Raw genomic sequence first — 19,903 nt, 5'->3', positions numbered from 1 at the left:
ACTGCTATGACCTCAACTCCACTGCACTGCCTCTCAACTCCCTCCCAACTGACTTGCACCAAACTGCACTGAACTGTTCTCCTGTACTGTCTCCATGACCTCTACTGTACTCTACTGTATTGTCTACCCTCTCTTTCTCTCTCTACTGTACCCACTCTACTGTCTCAACTCTACTGCACTGATCTTAAGTAGCTTCTCTTTCCTGTTGTTCTCATGAGAGTTGGGCACATCTGATCTCCGACTCATTCTGTCAAATCTTTCTGATTAGCACTTTGCCCTTCAATTAGATATCATTTTCAAACATGGGTGCTTCCTTCTACAAACTAACTTTACCTTCATTGTCTAGGACTAAAGATGTGTCATTCCAGCTGGACCACACAGACCTAGAAGGTTTTTGGATGTGTTCCCTTGCCAGAGAAGCCATGTTGCTGGGTTAAAATTCTTCTACATCCTACCCTCTTGGCACTCTCTTGGCTCTCTTTGGCTCTCTCTCTCTCACCTTTTTATGCTTTCTCTCCTCGACCTCTTCTCTCCTCCCCCCATGGCCTGTTTCAGTCTACTGGTCACGTTTAGTCTACTTTCTTTACCTCCTCTGGACTCTTCCAGATGCCTGTGTCCATAGTCTCCCTCATAGCTACAATAAAAGCCTTCTCTCAAAAAACCATCCTCAAACATGTCACTTCCTCCCTTTATACACCAGGTGCCAAAAGGCAGGGTTACATAAGAATGAGAAGGTGGAAGAAGGGAAGCTGATGAGCTGAAGAAGTTTAGGGCAGGGAGCCTCATGAGAAGAGCTGAGGGGAGCCACAGGCGAGCCTGCAGGCCAGCAGACACTTTGCTATGCTAATAGGCACCAGAGTTAGCCATTTGTTTTGAGTTTCTTTTGGACCTGATAAGTCTATTGAGCTACAGCTGTCATCTGGGAATTTGGGGTACTTATGTGCAGGGGTCAGAAGTCAGGAAGAAAAGCTGCCATCTTGATCAATAGTGATCTAAGCCAGTAATGCTGGCTTGAGAAAGGCCTGGTAGTTAGGGACTCTGGTCCTCAGTATATGAGGCACCTGGTTAGCTCAAGCTCAATGGAGATGCTAGCAGAGGGAGGAGACCACGAGCATCAAGGGTAGCTCCCAGACAGAGCTGCAGATTGTCCCACGAATCACACAAACTTCTTCTTTTAACTCGGAATCCTGAAGGAGTTATGAATAGAGTCAGACTTCAAGGACTGGCTGAAGGCAACTCTTCTCTGCTGCCTCGTTTCCCTCTCTTCCTTCCTCTGGTCTTTGTACAACTATTTTTACAAATAGCCAGCAGCTATATATAAACTATAGCTAATGGAAGCTATGCCTTCTGCCCCCAAAGCATCTATAACTGTGTGGGAAAGAAAAGCATTCAAAAGCCAGGCATGGTGGCGCACGCCTTTAATCCCAGCACTCGGGAGGCAGAGGCAGGTAGATCGCTATAAGTTCGAGGCCAGCCTGGTCTACAGAGTGAGTCCAGAACAGCCAAGGCTACACAGAGAAACCCTGTCTCAAAAAAAAAACCAAAAAGTAAAAATAAAAATATTTAAAAAAAAAAAAGAAAAGCATTCAAACGCCTACAGGGAACATTGTCATGACATCAATCGCTCACATATACATTTCTCTGGTACTTGACATATATGTCTGTACCTCCCCCGTCCAGTTCTTCAGAACATTCTTCTGTCTTCAGAGTGAGTCTGGCTAATTGGTTCTCTGTCTTCCTTTGCACTGGCTCTGCTCTGCCTGGCACCATCATGCCCCATGGGCATTGTGCCTCTCCTGGGCACGGCTGCTGCTGCTTCACTGGGGCCTGGGATGTGCCAGAGATGTTCCATGGGGGTGAGGGAGGGGGAGGGGGAGGGAAGAGTTTCCCGTCTTTTGTGTTTTGCCTTGTCATGGAGGCAGGATGGAGATAGTTCATACCTCATTTAAAAATATTATTTGAATAAAAACATCCCTTTTGGTTTTTATTTAAAGTACTCTTCTCTCTTCTTTCACTAGGACTTAGATTTGAACCCAATGTGGGGGGTTGGGTTGGAAAGAGAAAGTGATGATAAACAGAATACTAGATGACCCTCCCATGGACAGCTTAGGTGGTCACAGTCCTAGATTCATTGTAGGGGACCAGGATGATCTTGGTGAAGGAATGCTACTGTGAGCTAGCTCTTAAAGGTGAAATTCACTACTGTGAAGTAGGGCTTGAGGTTTTTTTGTTTTTGTTTGTTTGGTTTTTGGTTTTTCGAGACAAGGTTTCTCTGTGTAGACCAGGCTGGCCTCGAACTCATAGCGATCCACCACTGTCCAGCTCAGGGCTTGAGTTTTGAGCGACATCCTGAACAGTCCAGAAGGCAGATAGATTAGTCCATCCAAAAAGCAAGAGAGAATAGCATAGTAGCGCAGGCTTTTAATCCCAGGCAGAGGCAGTCGGATCCAGGACAGTCAGGGATATTACACAGAGAAACCCTGTCTCGGAAAAAAACAACCATCCCAAAAAAACAAAAAAGCAAGAGAGGTTTTAAAAGCTGTGCGCATTGGCAGCAGGGTGTGGAAGTGGGGCTGCCCAAGGAAAGGGGGGGGGGGAGTGGAGAGATCAGGGTGTACCTCAAACCTGGCCCCACCCTTCTGGTGTGGCTCATCCTCATCCCATTCTGCCTTCTTCCGCGGGTGTGCTGTGTGCAGCACACACAATCTTGTAGTTTGTGCCGGGATCTTCCCACCATATCTCTCCCCATGCCTGTTGTGCCCACGTTTCCTTCTAGACTCCGGCTCAAATCTCGCCACCTCAAAAGACCCTATATTATTTACAATAGCTTTTTTGCATGCTTTCCCAGAGTGCCATAGGTCCCCTTGGCAGAACACCTAATGCTTTTTAAAAATTCTCCTCACTTTATGCTTGGCACATTACACCTGTAGAGCTGATACTATGAAAATAAATGAGAGGAGCAGGAATATAGTGAGGGAGTTTTCTTCACGGATGGAAAGCTGCGTAAAGCTGGCCAGTTAGTCCAGACAACGTGGCCATTGTAGGACTGAGTCAGAGACCAGCCAGCCGGCGGCCAGGGAGTCCATCGTCAGCTGCCCAGTGCACACCCTCCCTTACCTTTGCTCTACTCCCAAGTCCCGCCTCTAACTTTCCGCTTTCCTGATTGGCTGCGCGACGGCCCAATGGGCCAGCGGGAACGCGAGCCCGCACTCCTGGGCCTACGCGTCTCGCGTCTCGCGAGCGTTCGGGGCTCTGGCGGAGGCGGCGGCTCCCGCACGCGCTCCAGGACGCTGAGGCCGAGGGTACAGCTGGGCTGACTAGAACAGAAAAAGAGACAATGTTTCGAGCAGCGGCGCCTCGGCAGCTCCGGCGGGCGGTGAGTCCCGACAGGGAGGGCCGAGCAGGCGCCGTGCGAGCCGCAGCCTGCTGACCCTGCCAGGCGAAGGTCACGGGCTCTGAGCCTCGGGTCAAAGTTCAGGAGCCTCCGCCCTTGACCTCTTCCGGGTCGCCCTTCCCCGCCCCCCTCCCCCCCCCCCCCCCCGGCTCGGGTTCCCACGCTCTCGGGCGTCATTTCGGGGCTTCGGGGGTCTCGCGCCTGGAAGGGAGCAGCCGCCGCGGAGCCTCTCGGGGAGAAGAGTTCGAAACCCGGGCGCCCTGTGGCTGCCCTGAACGCCCACTGTCAAGGGCAGGGGTGGAGTGGGCGGCGTCCATGCTCCTGCTCTGCTGCTCGGCTGGAGGGTAGGGGCTGGGTGGAGAACCGGGGAGGGTACCAGGCTGGGGTTCAGTCTTGAGAACCCGCAGACTGATAGCTCAATAGCCGGGGAACTGATGGCCTTACGAAGTTGTCGATGCTTCTTCCGTGGTGACAAAGTTTACCGCTTGTCTGTTTTTAACCAGGACTCGCAAAAACAAAACAAAACAAAAACATTTTTGACTTGAGTGCTGTAAGCGAACAGCAGTTGGAGGCTGACCGAGACCAAGTCAGTAGTTTAAAGAGCTTGGAGATTTTCTAATTCACATTTAGGTTGCTAGAGAAACAACATGAGCCTTGTGTTAGAAGTTATCCAGATGCCTTGTAATATTTCTCCTATTTATTTTAGTTCCATTTCTCCCAATCATCACTGGGATTTTTCTCTCTGGGACACAACTTGTGGGCTTCTTGGGAGTTTGAAGACTTTTTTTCTCTCTCTCTCTTTGCTTAAAAACAAAAACAAACATCAAACATATCGTTCAGGTTCCTAGTCAGTCTTTCTCCCATGAGTTTTTTTTTTTTTTTAAACTACCTTAAAGAGTGCCAATAAGCAAGTGAAGACCGTGTTTAGGGGGAAATTTCAAGCACCAGAACCTGACTTGAAGACTTGTGTAGTACTTAAAAGGCAATCTTATGAATAGGTTTCATGCCCAGCATAACTGTGGTAAGGAGAATTCAGGATTTGGTAATTTTGTAGAGCGGAATCCGCATATAGGCAGCACTGCCAAACCTTTGTTGTCATTTGCCAAGAACTGTGACCTTGGCTTATTTTTAAAATTAGAAGTCAAGCTTAGTAGGGTAGCGCCTGAAGTCATTAATATTTTTAAGGTTTGAATTGTAAGCACAAAACAAATGATTGGAACACACTCAGATGGACACACAAAGTGCATATTTAGCTTTTTAAATTTTAAAATAATTTCAAATATACAGAAAGGTGGTCAAAATAGTACAAAAACAAAAAAACAAACAAACAAAAAAACAAACAAAAAACCCAAAAAAACAAAAACCCAAAACAAAACAAAAAACCCAAACATTCCCCAGAACCCTTCCTGGAATTTCACCAGCTGTTAACAGTTGACACATTCATTTTATCTCTCAGGGCACATACACATGGTTTTTCTAGACATACTCTTTAATTCAAATGGTTCTCTGGATATTTTACAAGGAAGAGGCTAAGGACTTGACCGTGTAGTAGAACCCATGCCTCTGTTAGATTCATAGGACAACAAAAACAGGCAAAGCAATCAACAAGGTTTTGAAGCGCCTCCCTCCCCCCATCCAAGGCACTCTATCTACTTCCTCAGGTTTTCATGCTGATTTAGTCTGTGTTAGAAAAGTTCCTCAGCCTTTCTATTTGGCTTTTATGACATTGGCATTTTTATGGAGCACAGGACTTCTGTTTTGTAGACTGTTACCCAATTTAGGTCTGCCTGACATTCCCCTCATGACTACACTCAGGTCCTGTATTCTTGGCAGGGACGTCAGCTGTGATTTTTGCTCTTCAGTCCATTGTAGGAGGAAGCACGGGGCACTAGTTTGTCCCGCTAGTGAAAATCTTAACTTTACTTACTTAGGTAATAAGTTGTTTGCCAGGTTTTCCTGGTGTTAAGTAAATATCTGTGTAATTTTTAACTAGTTACAAAGATAGAGTGGGACTGTGTAAAACTCCCGTTTCTCACGGATTTTCACTTACTCGTGTTAACACTTGATTTTTAATTGAAAAATAGTATTGTGATACGAAATAGTGATTTTTCTAATCCACGATTCCTTTCTCTTATTACTTAGCATTCTATGCTAAGGAAGAACCTTCTATTCTTGGCTATTTATATATGTATAAATCCAGGTGTCCTTGTTTAAGAGATTATCATTCTTATCACCCTTATTTCTTCCCATATTTATAAAGTGGGAACTTTTTTTTGTTTTGTTTTTTGTTTTTTGAGACAGGGTTTCTCTGTGTAGCCTTGGTTGTCCTGGACTCACTTTGTAGACCAGGCTGGCCTTGAACTCATAGTGATCCACCTGCCTCTGCCTCCCGAGTGCTGGGATTACAGATGCGTGCCACCACTCCCGGCCCAAGTGGGAACCAATTTAATCTGGCTACTGTTTATATGAATTTATGATACTATAAAGACAAAATGGTTTAATCAAATCTCTGCTTTTTTTTTTTTTTTTTTTTTTTTTTTTTGGTTTTTCGAGACAGGGTTTTTCTGTGTAGCCTTGGCCATCCTGGACTAGCTTTGTAGACCAGGCTGGCCTCGAACTCACAGTGATCCGCCTGCCTCTGCCTCCCGAGTGCTGGGATTAAAGGCGTGTGCCACCACGCCCGGCTCTAAATCTCTGCTTTTTTTTTTTTTTCTCCGAGATAGGGTTTCTCTGTGTAGCCTTGGCCATCCTGGACTCACTTTGTAGACCAGGCTGGCCTTGAACTCAAGCGATCCACCTGCCTCTGCCTCCCGAGCGCTGGGATTAAAGGCGTGTGCCACCACGCCCGGCTAATCTCTGCTGTTTTTAATGTGTGAGTATGTGATGTATTCGTGTGTGCATGCGTATGTGCGTGTGTGTATGCGTATGTGCGTGTGTGTATGCGTAGCTTGCAGGAGTTGAGTAGCCTGGCTATTGAGGCTGCCCTGAAGTCTGGGGTTACAGCCAGCGAATAGATCTGTTTTTTTTTTCTTTAATGGGTTCTGGGATTCACACTCTTCCTCATACTTGCTGGGCAAGCACACTGTCCACTGGGCACTTTCTCCAGCTCCTAATCTAAATTAAAGAATCAAACAAACCCCAAACCTCCGTAGCTATGGTGTTTTGAAAAACCCAAATACATGGGGTGTTTTTGTTTTTGTTTTTTGGGTTTTTTTTTTTTGTTGTTGTTTTTTGAGACAGGGTCTCTCTGTGTAGCCTTGGCTGTCCTGGACCCACTTTGTAGACCAGGTTGGCCTCGAACTCACAGGGATCCACATGCCTCTGCCTCTCGAGTGCTGGGATTATAGGCGTGAGCCACCACACCCGGCTCCAAATACATGTTTTAACTAATGACATATTTACTATCTAAGCCATTTTGGTTTTAGCTTATTTGTGTCACTAAGCAGTGTCCTTCTGGAGGAGATCCTCAAAGTCATCTGAAGGAAGATGGTTTTGCTTGTGTGTTTTAGATAAGCCTTGTCTAGACTTGGCTGGCCCGAAGCCCATGGTAATCTTCCTCTCTCTGCGTATGATATTTGCATCATAGTCCCTGCGTTAGGACACCCATGAGTGAAGGTAATTTTGTGTCAAGTTATAGAGCTGGAGAGCGCACTCAGGAAAATAGTCAAGGATTTGCTGTTAGTGTTCTTGCTGAGTTATTGTATTAATTATTATGCATTAATTAAAAAATTTTTTTCTTGATTTTTTTTTTTTTTTTTTTTTTTAGTTTTTTTGAGACAAGGTTTCTTTGTGTAGCCTTGGCCATCCTGAACTCACTTTGTAGACCAGGGTGGCCTCGAACTCACAGCAATCCCCACCTGCCTCTGCCTCTGCCTCCCGAGTGCTGGGATTAAAGGCGTGCGCCACCACCGCCCGACCAAAATTTTTTTTTATGTAGAAAGTGAAGCAACATTTCCAGGTCATTTGAGTGCTCTTGCTTTTGTGCTCATTGGCAGACAGGAAGAAGTGTCTGTCATGATTGAGAAGCTGTGGACTGTTAAGGACAGGACATTTTTCAGAGCCCATTGTCGAACATTGACAAATGATACTGAACTCTGTGATTCACATGCAAATTTAAATTTCCTTTGAAAGAAGAGAGCCAATTTTGGTGTGATTCTGAAACAAAATTTATTACATAAAGTGATTTCATTAAAATTATGCTGCCTTCCAATGTGTCTACTAAGAGTCTTGTCTGTTTTTAAAATGAAGTAAATCGACTGTTTTTAATATTATAATCAATGTCATATGACATTTCTAGTCATAGTTAAAAGCTGCTATGTTTTATTAATAAAGAGGTTAAAGTAGTGTAAGTACAGAAATGTAATATACATTTTATTATGAGAAAATATGTTAAAATAGGGATGAGACTTTAATTATATATTATTTAATTCCTTTAGGTAGTATTTGACAAGATTTTATAGCTTATTCCTGCTGTTTTCTATTTGTCTTTTAGTTAAGAAAAAATAAAGCAGAAACCTGAGTCCCTCCCCCACCCTGCATCCTGTGTCCTTTCCATTTGCTTTGCTAAGGGTGCTTAGGGGAGAAGTAGGTTAACTGGCCCCTTACTTACTGCTTTAGGATGGGTGGGTCTGCAGGGCACTAGGTCAAGCAGTTGCAGTGGTGAGAAGCAGAGAAAACAAAAACAAAAGCAGTGCCAGCAGTGTTGAGTTTGAGTAGAGAAGGGCCAAAGTGTGTTCACTGGACTAAGTAATCAAGCATGTTTGTGATTGGAGAGATGGGCTTCAGTGCTGGGGTAGAGATGAGGACAGCTTGCTGTGAGTGAAGGAGAAAGGGGGCAGCTAGCAGGGGGTCTGTGGGTGTTATTTATAAGTTTGGCTCGCAGAGGATATAGGGAGACTGGTGAACACTTTAAACTTTGCACTCAACAAGTATGCTGCTTGGTAAAAGATTAAGCTTTATACAGGCAAATGGCTGGAATGCAAATGAAAAGAAAAGTCACATTTTGCTCTTTGGAACCAAGTGTAGTAAGTATCTAGATGAATTCCCAAGAAGCATGGTGGAGTAGCTGTTGTAGTAAGTAAATAATATCTAATAATGTTTATTATAAAATTTAGCCTATAATTGTTATTATTGTGGTATTATCTAACCCACTATCAATCAGTAAAAGTCAAATGCACCTGTTGTATTTTAGAATAATACTTATTTTACCTGGGGCTGGGCAGATATTAACCCCCTAAACTACCTTACATTATCTCCCATCCCCCATCCCAAGCATCTGCTTTAATCATTTCTATCTGGGCTATTTTTGCTTATGTTGTTCATCTTGGAACACTTCTTTCCATGCAGAATTTCAGAGTTCCTTCTCCTGGTCCATGTGGTGCTTTCCTATTCCATGGAGCGTCTGCTCCTTTTCCTCCTCCAGTCCCAGTCTCCTTCCAAGATCCTTCTCTCCCAGAAGCCCTCAAACTCTGCCCACACCTCCTTACTCTGCTCTGCCCAGGTGTGTAGACATTCAGCCCATCAGGGATAACTTAGAGGCAAGGATTACAAACATGATATTGGTATATGTGAGGAGTCTGCTCATTAAAGACAGCAAGCAGACCTGGGGGTGGGGTGGGGAAAATAATTGGCGATCAAATACAAAGCACCGGACCGTGCTGTTACACGTATCTATGTCAGTGACTTAGCAAATTACGTACTAGCTACCTAGGTACCCTTATATGTCTTTGGATGCTTGTGATGGCCAATTGGATTGTCAACTTGATTGGATTAGGGAGCCCAGTGTGCTAACATAAGTCTTTACTCCCAGCAGTTACAAGGCAGGGGTACGCAGATCTCTTGAATTGGAGGCCATCCTTGTCTACATATTGAATTCCAGGCCATTGGGTCTATATAGAGAGGCTCTTGATTAAAACAAACAAACAGACCAAAGCCAAAACATGTGGGGCATTAATAAGGCACATCTTTGGGTTTGCCTGTGAATGTGGTCACAGAGCTTAGCTAAGGAGGAGCACTTGCCCTCACAGTGGTGGCAGCATCCCTTGAGCTGAGGTTCTAATTGGCATAAACAGTGTGGAAAAAGGAGAAAGCCACTTGAGCACCAGCCTTCATTTCTCTCTTCTGCTCCAGAAAGGAATCCAAGCAGCGTGCTCCTAGCCCTTGAGTTCTGCCATCTTTCCCTGCCACGATGAGCCAGGTCACACTGGTGAGAATAGTAACTAAAACAGTGATTAAGTTACAGATGATTCAGGAGTGTTGCTCTTTAGGTCCCAAATACTTTGGGAAACTTTCATTTAGTCTCTCAGGATTCACTGAATGCCACTTATGTGCCAGGCACAGGAGCAGATACTGAATTCATAGTGGGAAGAAGATGGGCCGAGTCCCTGCCTGTTTGGTGCAAGTAGCCTGGAGAAGATATGTGCTAAGTGCATTAAGAGGGATCAGTGTAGGAAGAATGAATGGGTTTTGGGGAGCATACAATCCTTTGGGGGCTGGAGAAAGTCTAAAAGGGTATTGCATTGTCCTAGGAAACTGACGCTTACTAAGCTCTTACTACATGAAAATGATGGTTTTTCTCTAATTTTTTATATACTTATTACTGTGGTACTGGGGATGTTAGGCGGCTGTTCTACCATTGAGCTTTATACCCACCCTCTTTTAGTTTGTATTTTGAGACAGATTGTTACTTTGTAGCGCAGGCTGGCTTTGAATTTGTGATCTTCCTGTATTAGACTTATTAGGAGCTGAGTGAGATTACAGGGCTCTACCACTCAGTCAGTGAGATGGCTCAGTGGGTAGGGCTTTCCATCTAGTCTGACAGTTGTAGTTTGATGGGTCCTGGAACCCACACTGTGAAGAGAACTGACTCCCTTAGGTTATATGCTGACCTCCACATACTCACTGTGGTATGTGTGTGTATATGCACACACAAAGTCAATACTTTTTTTTTTTTTTAATGGGCTGGAGAGATACCTAAGTGGTCAAGAGCACTGGAGTTCCAGCACCCACATGATAGGCTCACAACCATCCAATAACTCCAGTACTGGGGATCTGATAGATTCATCTGAGCTCTATGAATTCTAGGTGGTGCACATAAGTACATGCAAATAAAACATTTATACACATAAATATATCTACAAATAAAATGTTTTTTGTTTATTCCATTTTAAATCAATCACCTTACCATTGCCATGTGTGTTAACATGTTTTATTTATTTATTTATTTATTTATTTTTAGATTTATTTATTTATTATTATGTATACAGAGCTCTGCTTACATGTACACCTGCAGGCCAAAGGAGGGCATCAGATCACATTATAGATGGTTGTGAGCCACCATGTGGTTGCTGGGAATTGAACTCATGACCTCTGGAAGAGCAGTCAGTGCTCTTAACCGCTGAGCCATCTCTCCAGCCCACATGTTTTATTTTTAATATGATGTGTCTGAGGATGAAGTAGAAACAAAATACCAGTCACATTAATTTGATTATTTAAAACAATTTAAGGGGAAGGAGAAAGATGGCGGTGGCTGCAGACATTTGCTGCCGTCTGAGAGACTCAGGGAGGCTGCTAGGCGTGATGTAGCAGCAGAAAGGGCATCTGTAGGGCCAGCAATAACTAGTGGGGGCAGGGAAGGAAAGGCTTATAGAAAGATGTCTTTAAAATGTGGACTCATGAAATTAATAAAATATATTTAAAAAACTAAAAAACATGTGGACTCATGAAACCTGAAGGACAGATAGCAGAATGGAGCTGGGCATGGAGAATGACAAATCTATACCCTTCGCTGCCATGTCTCAGCCAACAGGCTGCAAACACAAAAGTCATTCCTGATGAGCAGTGGGGATGCCAGCTCATGGAGATGTGCAGCCCTCTGGAGCTCCCACAGAAACCAGTCATTGCTGAATGAGCCTGGCCCTAGGCCCACTGGCCAGCTCCCAGCGCGGAGCCACTGTAACTGTGGCCTGTGCTGCTTGCCCTGCTGGGAGATGAAAGGCACAAGGTGGCAGAGCTGCCCATGGGCTACAAACACAAAGGTTGAGCCTAGCAAGCCTGCGGGGGCGGGCAGACATTAAGGGTAAAGAGGTGTGTAGCAGCCAGGACCTGCACAGGACCTGCCCTGAAAGCCGCATCTAGCTGCAACATCACTCTGACTTTGGGCAACAGCAAGATATCTAAGACGAGTCTTGCCAATGGTTCCATGTTTATGGTGCTTCTGTAACCCAGACTCCTTGAACCATATCAACAGCTCCTTGCAATGAATATTTGCCTGCAGAGCTGTCTGGACAAAATGAATGAATGAATGAATGAATGAATAGTGTCACTATGATAAATGACTGTTTAATGGAGGAGTAGAAAAGCTAAGGAATGGAGCGATGAGTGAGTGGTGGAGAGGCAGAGCTACGGAAGGCTGCAGTGGATGGGGGTGGGGGGATATCGCTGAGAGGGCTGACAGGGTGGTGTGCAGCAGCCTCTGAACCTGCTGTGCAGCAGCACGATTGCCCTGGTCCTGAGCAGCAACAGGCTGTCCAAGGCAAGAATGATTCATTTTCTGGATTGGACCTGCTCAAAAGACTGTATGGTCAGTGCTGTCCCTGGAGGCCACTTTGGTATCCATAGTCTGCTACCCTAGGTTGTGTTGAGGCTGGAGGTTCCTGTGGATGGTTTTTCGAGGTAGCATTTCTCTGTGTAACAGCCTTGGCTGTCCTGGAACTTACTTTGTAGACCAGGCTGGCCTCGAACTCATAGAGATCTCCTTGCCTCTGCCTCTTGAGTGCTGGGAGGCCCCATGCTTGGCAAGGGCCATACTACTGCCTGTGCTGCCATCTGAGGCATGTTGATGTCCTTGGCTTGTGCTGCCGTCAAGGGCTGTGATGATGCCCATTGGCCCGTGCAGTGGCAGAGGGCCACGTTGGTGTCAGTGGTCTATACTGTCACAGGAGCCCATGCTAAGGTCAGTGGTATCTTCTGACACCAGGGACCATGTGGATGCCTGTGGTTGCACTGTTGCCAGAAACCATGTGTAAGTTCATGATCCGAGCTCCTGCTGACTGTAAAGGTCAAGGGGGTACTTTTGCCATGGTATTGATGGGAAAGGGGAACAGAGAAGGCTTCTGTGACAACTCCTCTCCTCTCCTCCCAAAGTAACAGCCTCTACCGAGAGCCATCAAAGAGAAGTCTTAGAAACTAGCAAGTGTAGCTCTCCAGAATTGATGTTTTTGGTGGGGCTACAAGTGGGGAAGGACTCAGTTTTCTTAAAGGGGCAGGCCACCAGGAGTTTGACCATGCACCAGTGAGTATATGGGTCCACAAATTGGACTTGTTTTCTTTTTTCTTTTCTTTTTCTTTCTTTTTTTGGTGAGGGTTCCCAAGGGTGGGAGGTAGACCTAGGAGGACTGGGAAGTGATGGGGCTTGGGGTTCATAATTTGAAATCCCCAAGTAATAAATATTATGGAAAAAAGGAAGAAAAACCTATTTAAAAACAATATGGAATTGGGCATGGTGGTTCACTCCTTTTAATCTCAGCATTTGGGAGGCAGAGGCAGGCAAGTCACTTGTGAGGTTAAGGCTAGCCTGGTCTTCGTAGTGACTTCCAGAATAGCCAGAGCTACATAGAGAAGCCCTCAAATAAGTAAATAAAACGTGGATTCCATGTAAAGTAGTGTGGAACACATGGAAAAGGACCAAAGGACCTGGGACTTAGAGAAAAGTCCTAGAATATCTGGACACATCTAAAAAGGAGACTACACCCTTACTTTAATTCCCAGCTCTCAGTGCCCATGCTGGTGAGAGAGCGTCCCTGCACTCTGTTGCCTCTAGACAACAGTGCAGTTCAGCTTAACCCATTGCCCAGTCCCACTCCACTTCAGGGAGTCGGGGTTCTCTATAATACTCCTCAATAAACGTCCTGCCAAACCCACACAAGAAAGATAATAGTGTTAGGTGGGAGCAGACATTTAAACTGGGTGCTACTGTATATGAGTTTTCTTACCTGTGATCTAGAATGGTACTAGCTATGTTTGTTACTGAAAAAAAAAAAAATAGTAATTCCAGTTATTCTCTGGGTCTCAAATGAACAGTGCTGGAGAGTGACTGACTTAGGCTTGAAATGGCTCTTTAGAAGTCACTTTATAAAGTAGTAAAAAGGAAGCTTTCTAATATTTAGAAATATTAGTGTTTCTAAATATTAGAAAGTGTGTGTATGCACATGTGTGTTGTATGTGAGAACTGTGGAGCATGTCCACATGGCATGTGTGTGGTGGTCAGATGAGGACTTTGTGGAGTTGATCCTCTTTCCACCTTATGTGGCTTCTAAGGATCAGTTAGGTTGCCAAGCTTGTGCAGCAACACCGGCTCCCTGCCCCCACCCGGAACAGGTGTGTGTGAGGTCAGAGCGCAGTTGTACAGTTGGTTCCCTCTTCCAGCTGTTACTTGGGCTCCAGGGATTGGACTCAGGTGCCTAGGTCATTCCTTGCTGAGCCATCTCTCATCTTAAGCTGTGCATAAAAATCCTCACTTTAACTTGAATTTCTACCTTTCTTTCTGAAAAATTTTGGTTGTAAAGTAATTATTATGAATTATTATGATGCTTTGGCTATCACAAATCTTACACTCTTCAAAGCTTGCCAGTACTTGCAATAATTCTAGTACTTGAGAAGTAGAGGCAAGACGGTTACTAGTTTGAGGCTAGTCTAGGATACATTGAGACCTTTTTCAAAACAAAACAAAACAACAAAAACCCTCAAGAAGCCAAATTAACATTTTTCACCTTTTCAATAATCAAAAAGGGAAAAAAGGCCAAGAAATGTCATCTGTTGGCACTGCAGTCCTTCCTCTGGCATCATTGGCTGCCACATCCTCTTACTTCCTTGCTTGCCACACTTCCTTGGGATAGTGTGACCTTGGAGAGTTTTCTGCTATTGGAAGCTTGCTCTAGGGTCTCTGGCCTCTGGAGGTGTGTGCCTGTGGCTTTCCAGGTTTGGTAGGTAGATGGGATTAAGAGGGCTGGGAGGTCGAGGGTGAATGCTAGAGTTTAGGGACAGAAGGAACGTGTCCTGTTGAGAGTAGGGCTGACCCTGGCTTACCGAGGCCAAGCAGCCAGGTGAGAGCCTGCTCAAGTTCCAGCCAGAAGGATCGTTTCAGCCCAAGTAATTTTCTTCTACTAAAGTTGTGCCGATACTTAATTTGGAAGATTATTTACTTCATGTTATTTGTAACACTTAAAACCTTCAAAATAGCCCAGAGATCTTTAGAGATTGGCCATTAATTATGTAAGAAGCCTTTCTCCCATCTCCAGGCACGGTGGTGCATGCCTGTAATCCCAGCACTTAGGAGGCAAAGGCATGTTGATCTCTGTGAGTTTGAGGCCAGCCTGGTCTACAAACTGAGTTCAGGGCAGCCAAGCTACACAGAGAAGCCTTGTCTCAGAAAACCAAAAGAGTAGGAGGGAAAAAAGCAGCAGCAGCAGCAGCTGCAGCAGCAGCGGCCACCCTCCCCCCTTCATACCTTCCTTGTGGGTTTCTAAACTCTGGCTCAGCTTTGTGTGACACTCTTTACTCCTGTTGTAGAATGGAAGATTTTTGTTAAGTGAAGCCACCCCTGTGCTATTTGATCTAAGTGCCTTTCCCTCACTTTCTCATGCCATCCTACGAGGATCAGTTCCAAGTTTTTCTTCTTTGTGTCTCTGGTGCCATTTCTCATCTTTTCACACTAATTCCTAAAAATGCTCCCTTTCCTCTATTTGATTTTACTGCATGATCTGCACCTTTCAGCATTTGCTTCTCTTCATTTGAAAGACTGTCTATCTTACAGTTGGTTATATGTGAAGACGTCTGACTTCCCATGACATCCTTGAGCATGGGGACTGTTCTTCGTCACCTTTCTTTTTCTTTCTTAGTTTTTGAAAGTGTCCTGGGTGACCCTGAACTATGTTTTGGTGGTGGTTTGGTAGTCTGTGCTGGATAAGGCTCAATAGGAGATCGGCTCACCCCTTATAATTACAAAGCACATTCAAACAGTTGAAACTTCAGGAAAATTGCTGCTTAGTGTCTTTAAGGCTTTTAAAAAGTACATCTTTTGACAGAAGGTCAAAAGACAACTTGAGGGAATCAGTGCTGTGTTTCTACCATGTGAATCCAGGTGGAACTCAGGCCCTGAGGCACAGGGCAGGTGCCTTTACCAAGTGAGCTATCTCCAATCTTTTGAGTCAGCTTTTAAAAACAGGTTTCTGTTTTTAGTTACTTTTATATTGAATGATGATCCCCTCATCCACAATCAATGGTAATCAACTTTAGTAACTGATTTAAAGCCCATTGTTTCTAAATATGCTAATGTTTTAACATCATTAGTAGAAGTCTGGTATGTAACCAAATGTAATTGGTGATAGAATTTGTCCAATTTCAAGCTTGACAGTTAATATATTGTGTTTAATTATTTTATTTATTTATTGTTTTAAAGTAGAAGTCTGGTATGTAACTAAATGTAATTGGTGATAGAATTTGTCCAATTTCAAGCTTGACAGTTAATATATTGTGTTTAATTATTTTATTTATTGTTTTAACTAATTAATTCACTTTACCCCTCAATCATAGGCCCCTCCCTCCAGTGTTTAAGGATTTTAAATTGAGGTTTATAGCAGTTATTTATAGTGGGGAAAATATTTTTTACATTTTATTTTATGTGCATTGGTGTGAGGGTATCCTTGGAACTGGAGTTACAGACAGTTGTGAGCTCTTATGTGGATGCTAAGAATCGAACCCAGGTCCTTTGGAAGGGCAGACAATGTTCTTAACCACTGAACCATCTCTCCAGCCTGGGAAAATTCTTTTGCTATAAGTATTTTTTTAATGTTAAGAAATTTGCATTTTGCTGCATGTAGTGGTGCAGGCCTTCAAGGCCACCCCAGCCTACAAAGGGAGTCCAGGATAGCCAGGACTGTTACGCAGAGAAACCCTGTCTAGAAAAAAACTAAAAAAGAAGGGAAGACAAACAGATAAAAAGGAAGAAAGGAAGGATTAAAGGAAGGAAAGAAGAAAAGAAAGAAACAAGCTGTCTTGGGGTTTCTGTTGCTGCTGTGAAACACCAAACAGCAAGTTGGGAGGAGAGGGTTTGTTTGGCTTACACTTTGGTTTTGCCACTGTTCATCATCGAAGGACGTCAGGACAGGAGCTCAAATGGGGCAGGAACCTGGAGGCAGGAGCTGATGCAGAGGCCATGGAGGAGTATTGCTTAGTGGCTTGCTTCACCTGCTTTCTTTAGAACCTAGTACTACCAGCTCAGGGATGGAACCCCCCCCCCCCCCCCCCCCCCCCCCCGCCTCCCGCCAATAGGCCCTCCCATCAATCACTAATTAAGAAAATGCCTTACAGCTGGATCTTATGGTGCGTTTTTTCTCAATTAAGATTTTCTTCCTCTGAGTGCCACCAGGGACGTGGTCAAATATGGGGCACAGAGTTCGTGTGAAAGTCAGATCACATTCTCCACTAAACTGTGGAGAGTGTCCTGTCCATTGGCTAGATCTGGGTAGGGGTTCAAAATTTACTGCACGTATTGTCCTTAGCTGGTGCCATAGTTTGAGCAGGACCCCTGGGCCCAGATCTGGCAGGCTACCAAGAAGAGACTAGCTACCCTGCGAGCATATACAGGGGGAGGAGGTCCCCCTCAGTCACAGTCATAGGGGAGGGAAGTAAGGAGAAAATGGAAGGGAGGGAGGAATGGGAGGATACAAGGGATGGGATAACAATTGAGATGTTATATGAATAAATTAATAAAAAATATTTTTTAAAAAAGGAAAAAAACACATTTCCTTCTTTGCCAGGTGGTGGTGGCACACACCTTTAATCCCATCACTTGGGAGGCAGAGGCAGGAGGATCGCTGTGAGTTCAAGGCCAGCCTGGTCTACAAAGTGAGTCCAGGATAGCCAAGGCTACACAGAGAAACCCTGTCTGGAAAAAAAAAAAAGTCTAGCTATCACAGAAACAAACTTGCATTTTGGGTTTTATTAGGTAAGGGTACTGATATTATAAAGATAGAGACAGCTTAATTTATGCCATCAAGGAAGCACTTTATTAATGCACTTACAAACTGAACACTGCATTCCAAATATTTTCTTTAAATCGCACATGCATAACAGTTACCTTGAAAGACTACATTAATGTTCCTCTCCTTTTCTCTTAGGCCTCATTGCTCCGATTTCAGAGTACCTTGGTAATAGCTGAGCATGCAAATGACTCTCTAGCACCTATTACTCTAAACACCATCACTGCAGCTGGACGCCTTGGAGGTGAAGTGTCCTGCTTAGTAGCTGGAACCAAATGTGACAAGGTGAGAGATTTTTAAGGTCAGCTATAGCAAATATAATCTCCATCAAGAGACTGCGAAAGATGGCAACAGAGAATTATGCTGAGGTCCATAACCCAAACTGGGCTCTAACCCTCATTAAATGGCCAGTGTTACAACCATTACTATGTGTGAAAAAAGAACCAAAAGTTTTTTCTCATGAAGCGTTTTATCTTTCAAAATGAGGTGGAACGCGTGATTTAGTTCTGTTGGCACTATCCTGTGCCATCAGGTACCAAGCAGAATGTCAGTATCTGAGTCCCCTTAGATGTTAATAGCTGATCCCTTTTATATTGATGAATATACTTGTTAATTGCTTCTAATTCCAGAAAATGGCCAATCTGGGCAAAGTGTCAGAGGTGCTAATATTTAAGTGGTAGACAAACTCAAATCTAAGTCCCATTCTTCCCAAATTACAGGTGGTAGGAAATGTGGTTGTTAAGTAACAGTTTGGAAACTAACTCTTGGGAAAGTTTATCGTATAGTATGACTTACAGGGTCCGTGCCATTGAGATGCTCTGTAGACAAGAGCCTGTCACGGCTACAAAACTTTAGCCACCACTTCCCCTCCCCCATGTCACAGTTGCCAAGAGTGTGACTGGGGGCTTGGCCCTCGTAGAGGAGCACATGTAGAGAGAGAATGCTTCTTTTTTAGCAGGTTGTATATTTTACTAAATTATTGATGTAAAGCAGGTGGTAATGCAAGTTCAGAATGCTGGTGTCACTTCTAATTCCTTGCATGAATTTGAAATTTTGTTTTGTTTTTTCGAGACAGGGTTTCTCTGTGTAACCCTGGCTGTCCTGGACTCCCTTTGTAGACCAGGCTGGCATGGAGATCTGCCTGCCTCTGCCTCCTGAGTGCTGGGATTATAGGCATGTGCCATTGCACCCAGCTTAAACTTGGTATTCATCAGGTTTTAGGTTATGTGGCTTTCTTTAACCTATCCCTCTTGATGATTATTGAATCTTTTACTTTTGGTTTTGTTTTGTTTTGTTGAGACAGGATTTTTCTGTGTAGCCTTTGCTATCCTGGAACTCACTATGTAGACCAGGCTGGCCTCAAACTCAGAGAAACTGGTCTGCCTCTGCCTCCCGAGTGCTGGGATTAAAGGCGTGCGCCACCACGCCCGGCTCGACGTACTGATATTTAATCAGTTACAGTCTTGTGTATGTCATGTTCTTATTTTTAATAAAGATGACTGCTAATAGTGTAGACAGATTCCAGTTTTATATTTTCTTTAGCTGCTAATTATAAACAGAAGGTGATTATTCTATGTAATACTGGCAGTTTTGACAGAAAAAAATGTTTCAATGGGAAATTTTGTTCTATTTTATATCCAAACTTCTATGTAGCAACTTGGAATGAAATGGGTTTTTAATTGGGAATTTTCTTGCAGCCAGAGATGCTAGACACTGGTGCATCTCTGTGTAGGACAGTGTGAGTGTCCTGCTCAGCACCTGGCCAGCAGAGCTACACTGCCTCCTCCTTTCAGTGGACACTGTGAAGCCTTTTAGTCCATGGAAGAAGGTCGGTGGTTTGGCCTCTTGTGCCCACTCATCAGTGAGTGAGTTAACAAGTGGAAGGCAGTGGGCAGAAGAGACTAATAAACAGAAACCACTCCTATTCAAGTTACTGTAAAGGGAGAATGCTGCCAGGCATGGTGGCACGCGCCTTTAATCTCAGCACTTGGGAGACAGAGGCAGGCGGACCTGAGTCTGAGGCCAGCCTGGTCTACAAATCGAGTCCGAGACAGCCAGGGCTGTTATTAGACAGAGAAACCCTGTCTTGGAAAAACAAACAAAACACACACACACACACAAAAAAAAAAAAAAAAATTCTTTTAAGGGCTAGAACGCTAGCTCAGTGTTTAAGCATACAGAGTGTTCTTGCTAAGGACCCAGGTTTGATGTCCAGTACCCTTGTTGACAGCTTATGTCTGTCTCTAATTTCAGTTCTAGGGGATCTTGTGCCTCTGACCTCCTTGGACACCTTATTCTTGTGCACATATGTGCCCTCTTCAGACATGTAACTAAAAAATAATAATAATCTTTATTTTAAACAAAGAATTAAAAAAAAAAAACCTAGTGTAATGGCACATATTTGTAATCCTTGTATTCTGGAGACTGAGGGTTGAAGATTGCTGCAAGGTCAAAGCCAGCCTGGGCTACG

The 19,903-nt window shown here is 44.2% G+C and overlaps 1 protein-coding gene across 1 annotated transcript in view; it reads left to right on the top strand.

Moving 5' to 3' along the window:
* The first annotated feature begins 3,257 nt into the window (after window positions 1–3,257).
* Etfa (electron transfer flavoprotein subunit alpha) overlaps window positions 3,258–19,903 on the top strand; it is a 63,902-nt gene continuing 47,256 nt past the window's right edge. Inside the window, exons 1-2 of the mRNA XM_051156488.1 lie at window positions 3,258–3,376; window positions 17,572–17,718. Coding sequence (XP_051012445.1) covers window positions 3,338–3,376; window positions 17,572–17,718 — 186 coding nt within the window. The 5' untranslated portion in view covers window positions 3,258–3,337. The remainder of the gene's footprint in view (window positions 3,377–17,571; window positions 17,719–19,903) is intronic.

This window comes from Acomys russatus, chromosome 14 (genome assembly GCF_903995435.1).
Source record: "Acomys russatus chromosome 14, mAcoRus1.1, whole genome shotgun sequence".
Classification (NCBI taxonomy): domain Eukaryota; kingdom Metazoa; phylum Chordata; class Mammalia; order Rodentia; family Muridae; genus Acomys; species Acomys russatus.
This window is presented reverse-complemented; position numbering and strand designations above follow the sequence as displayed.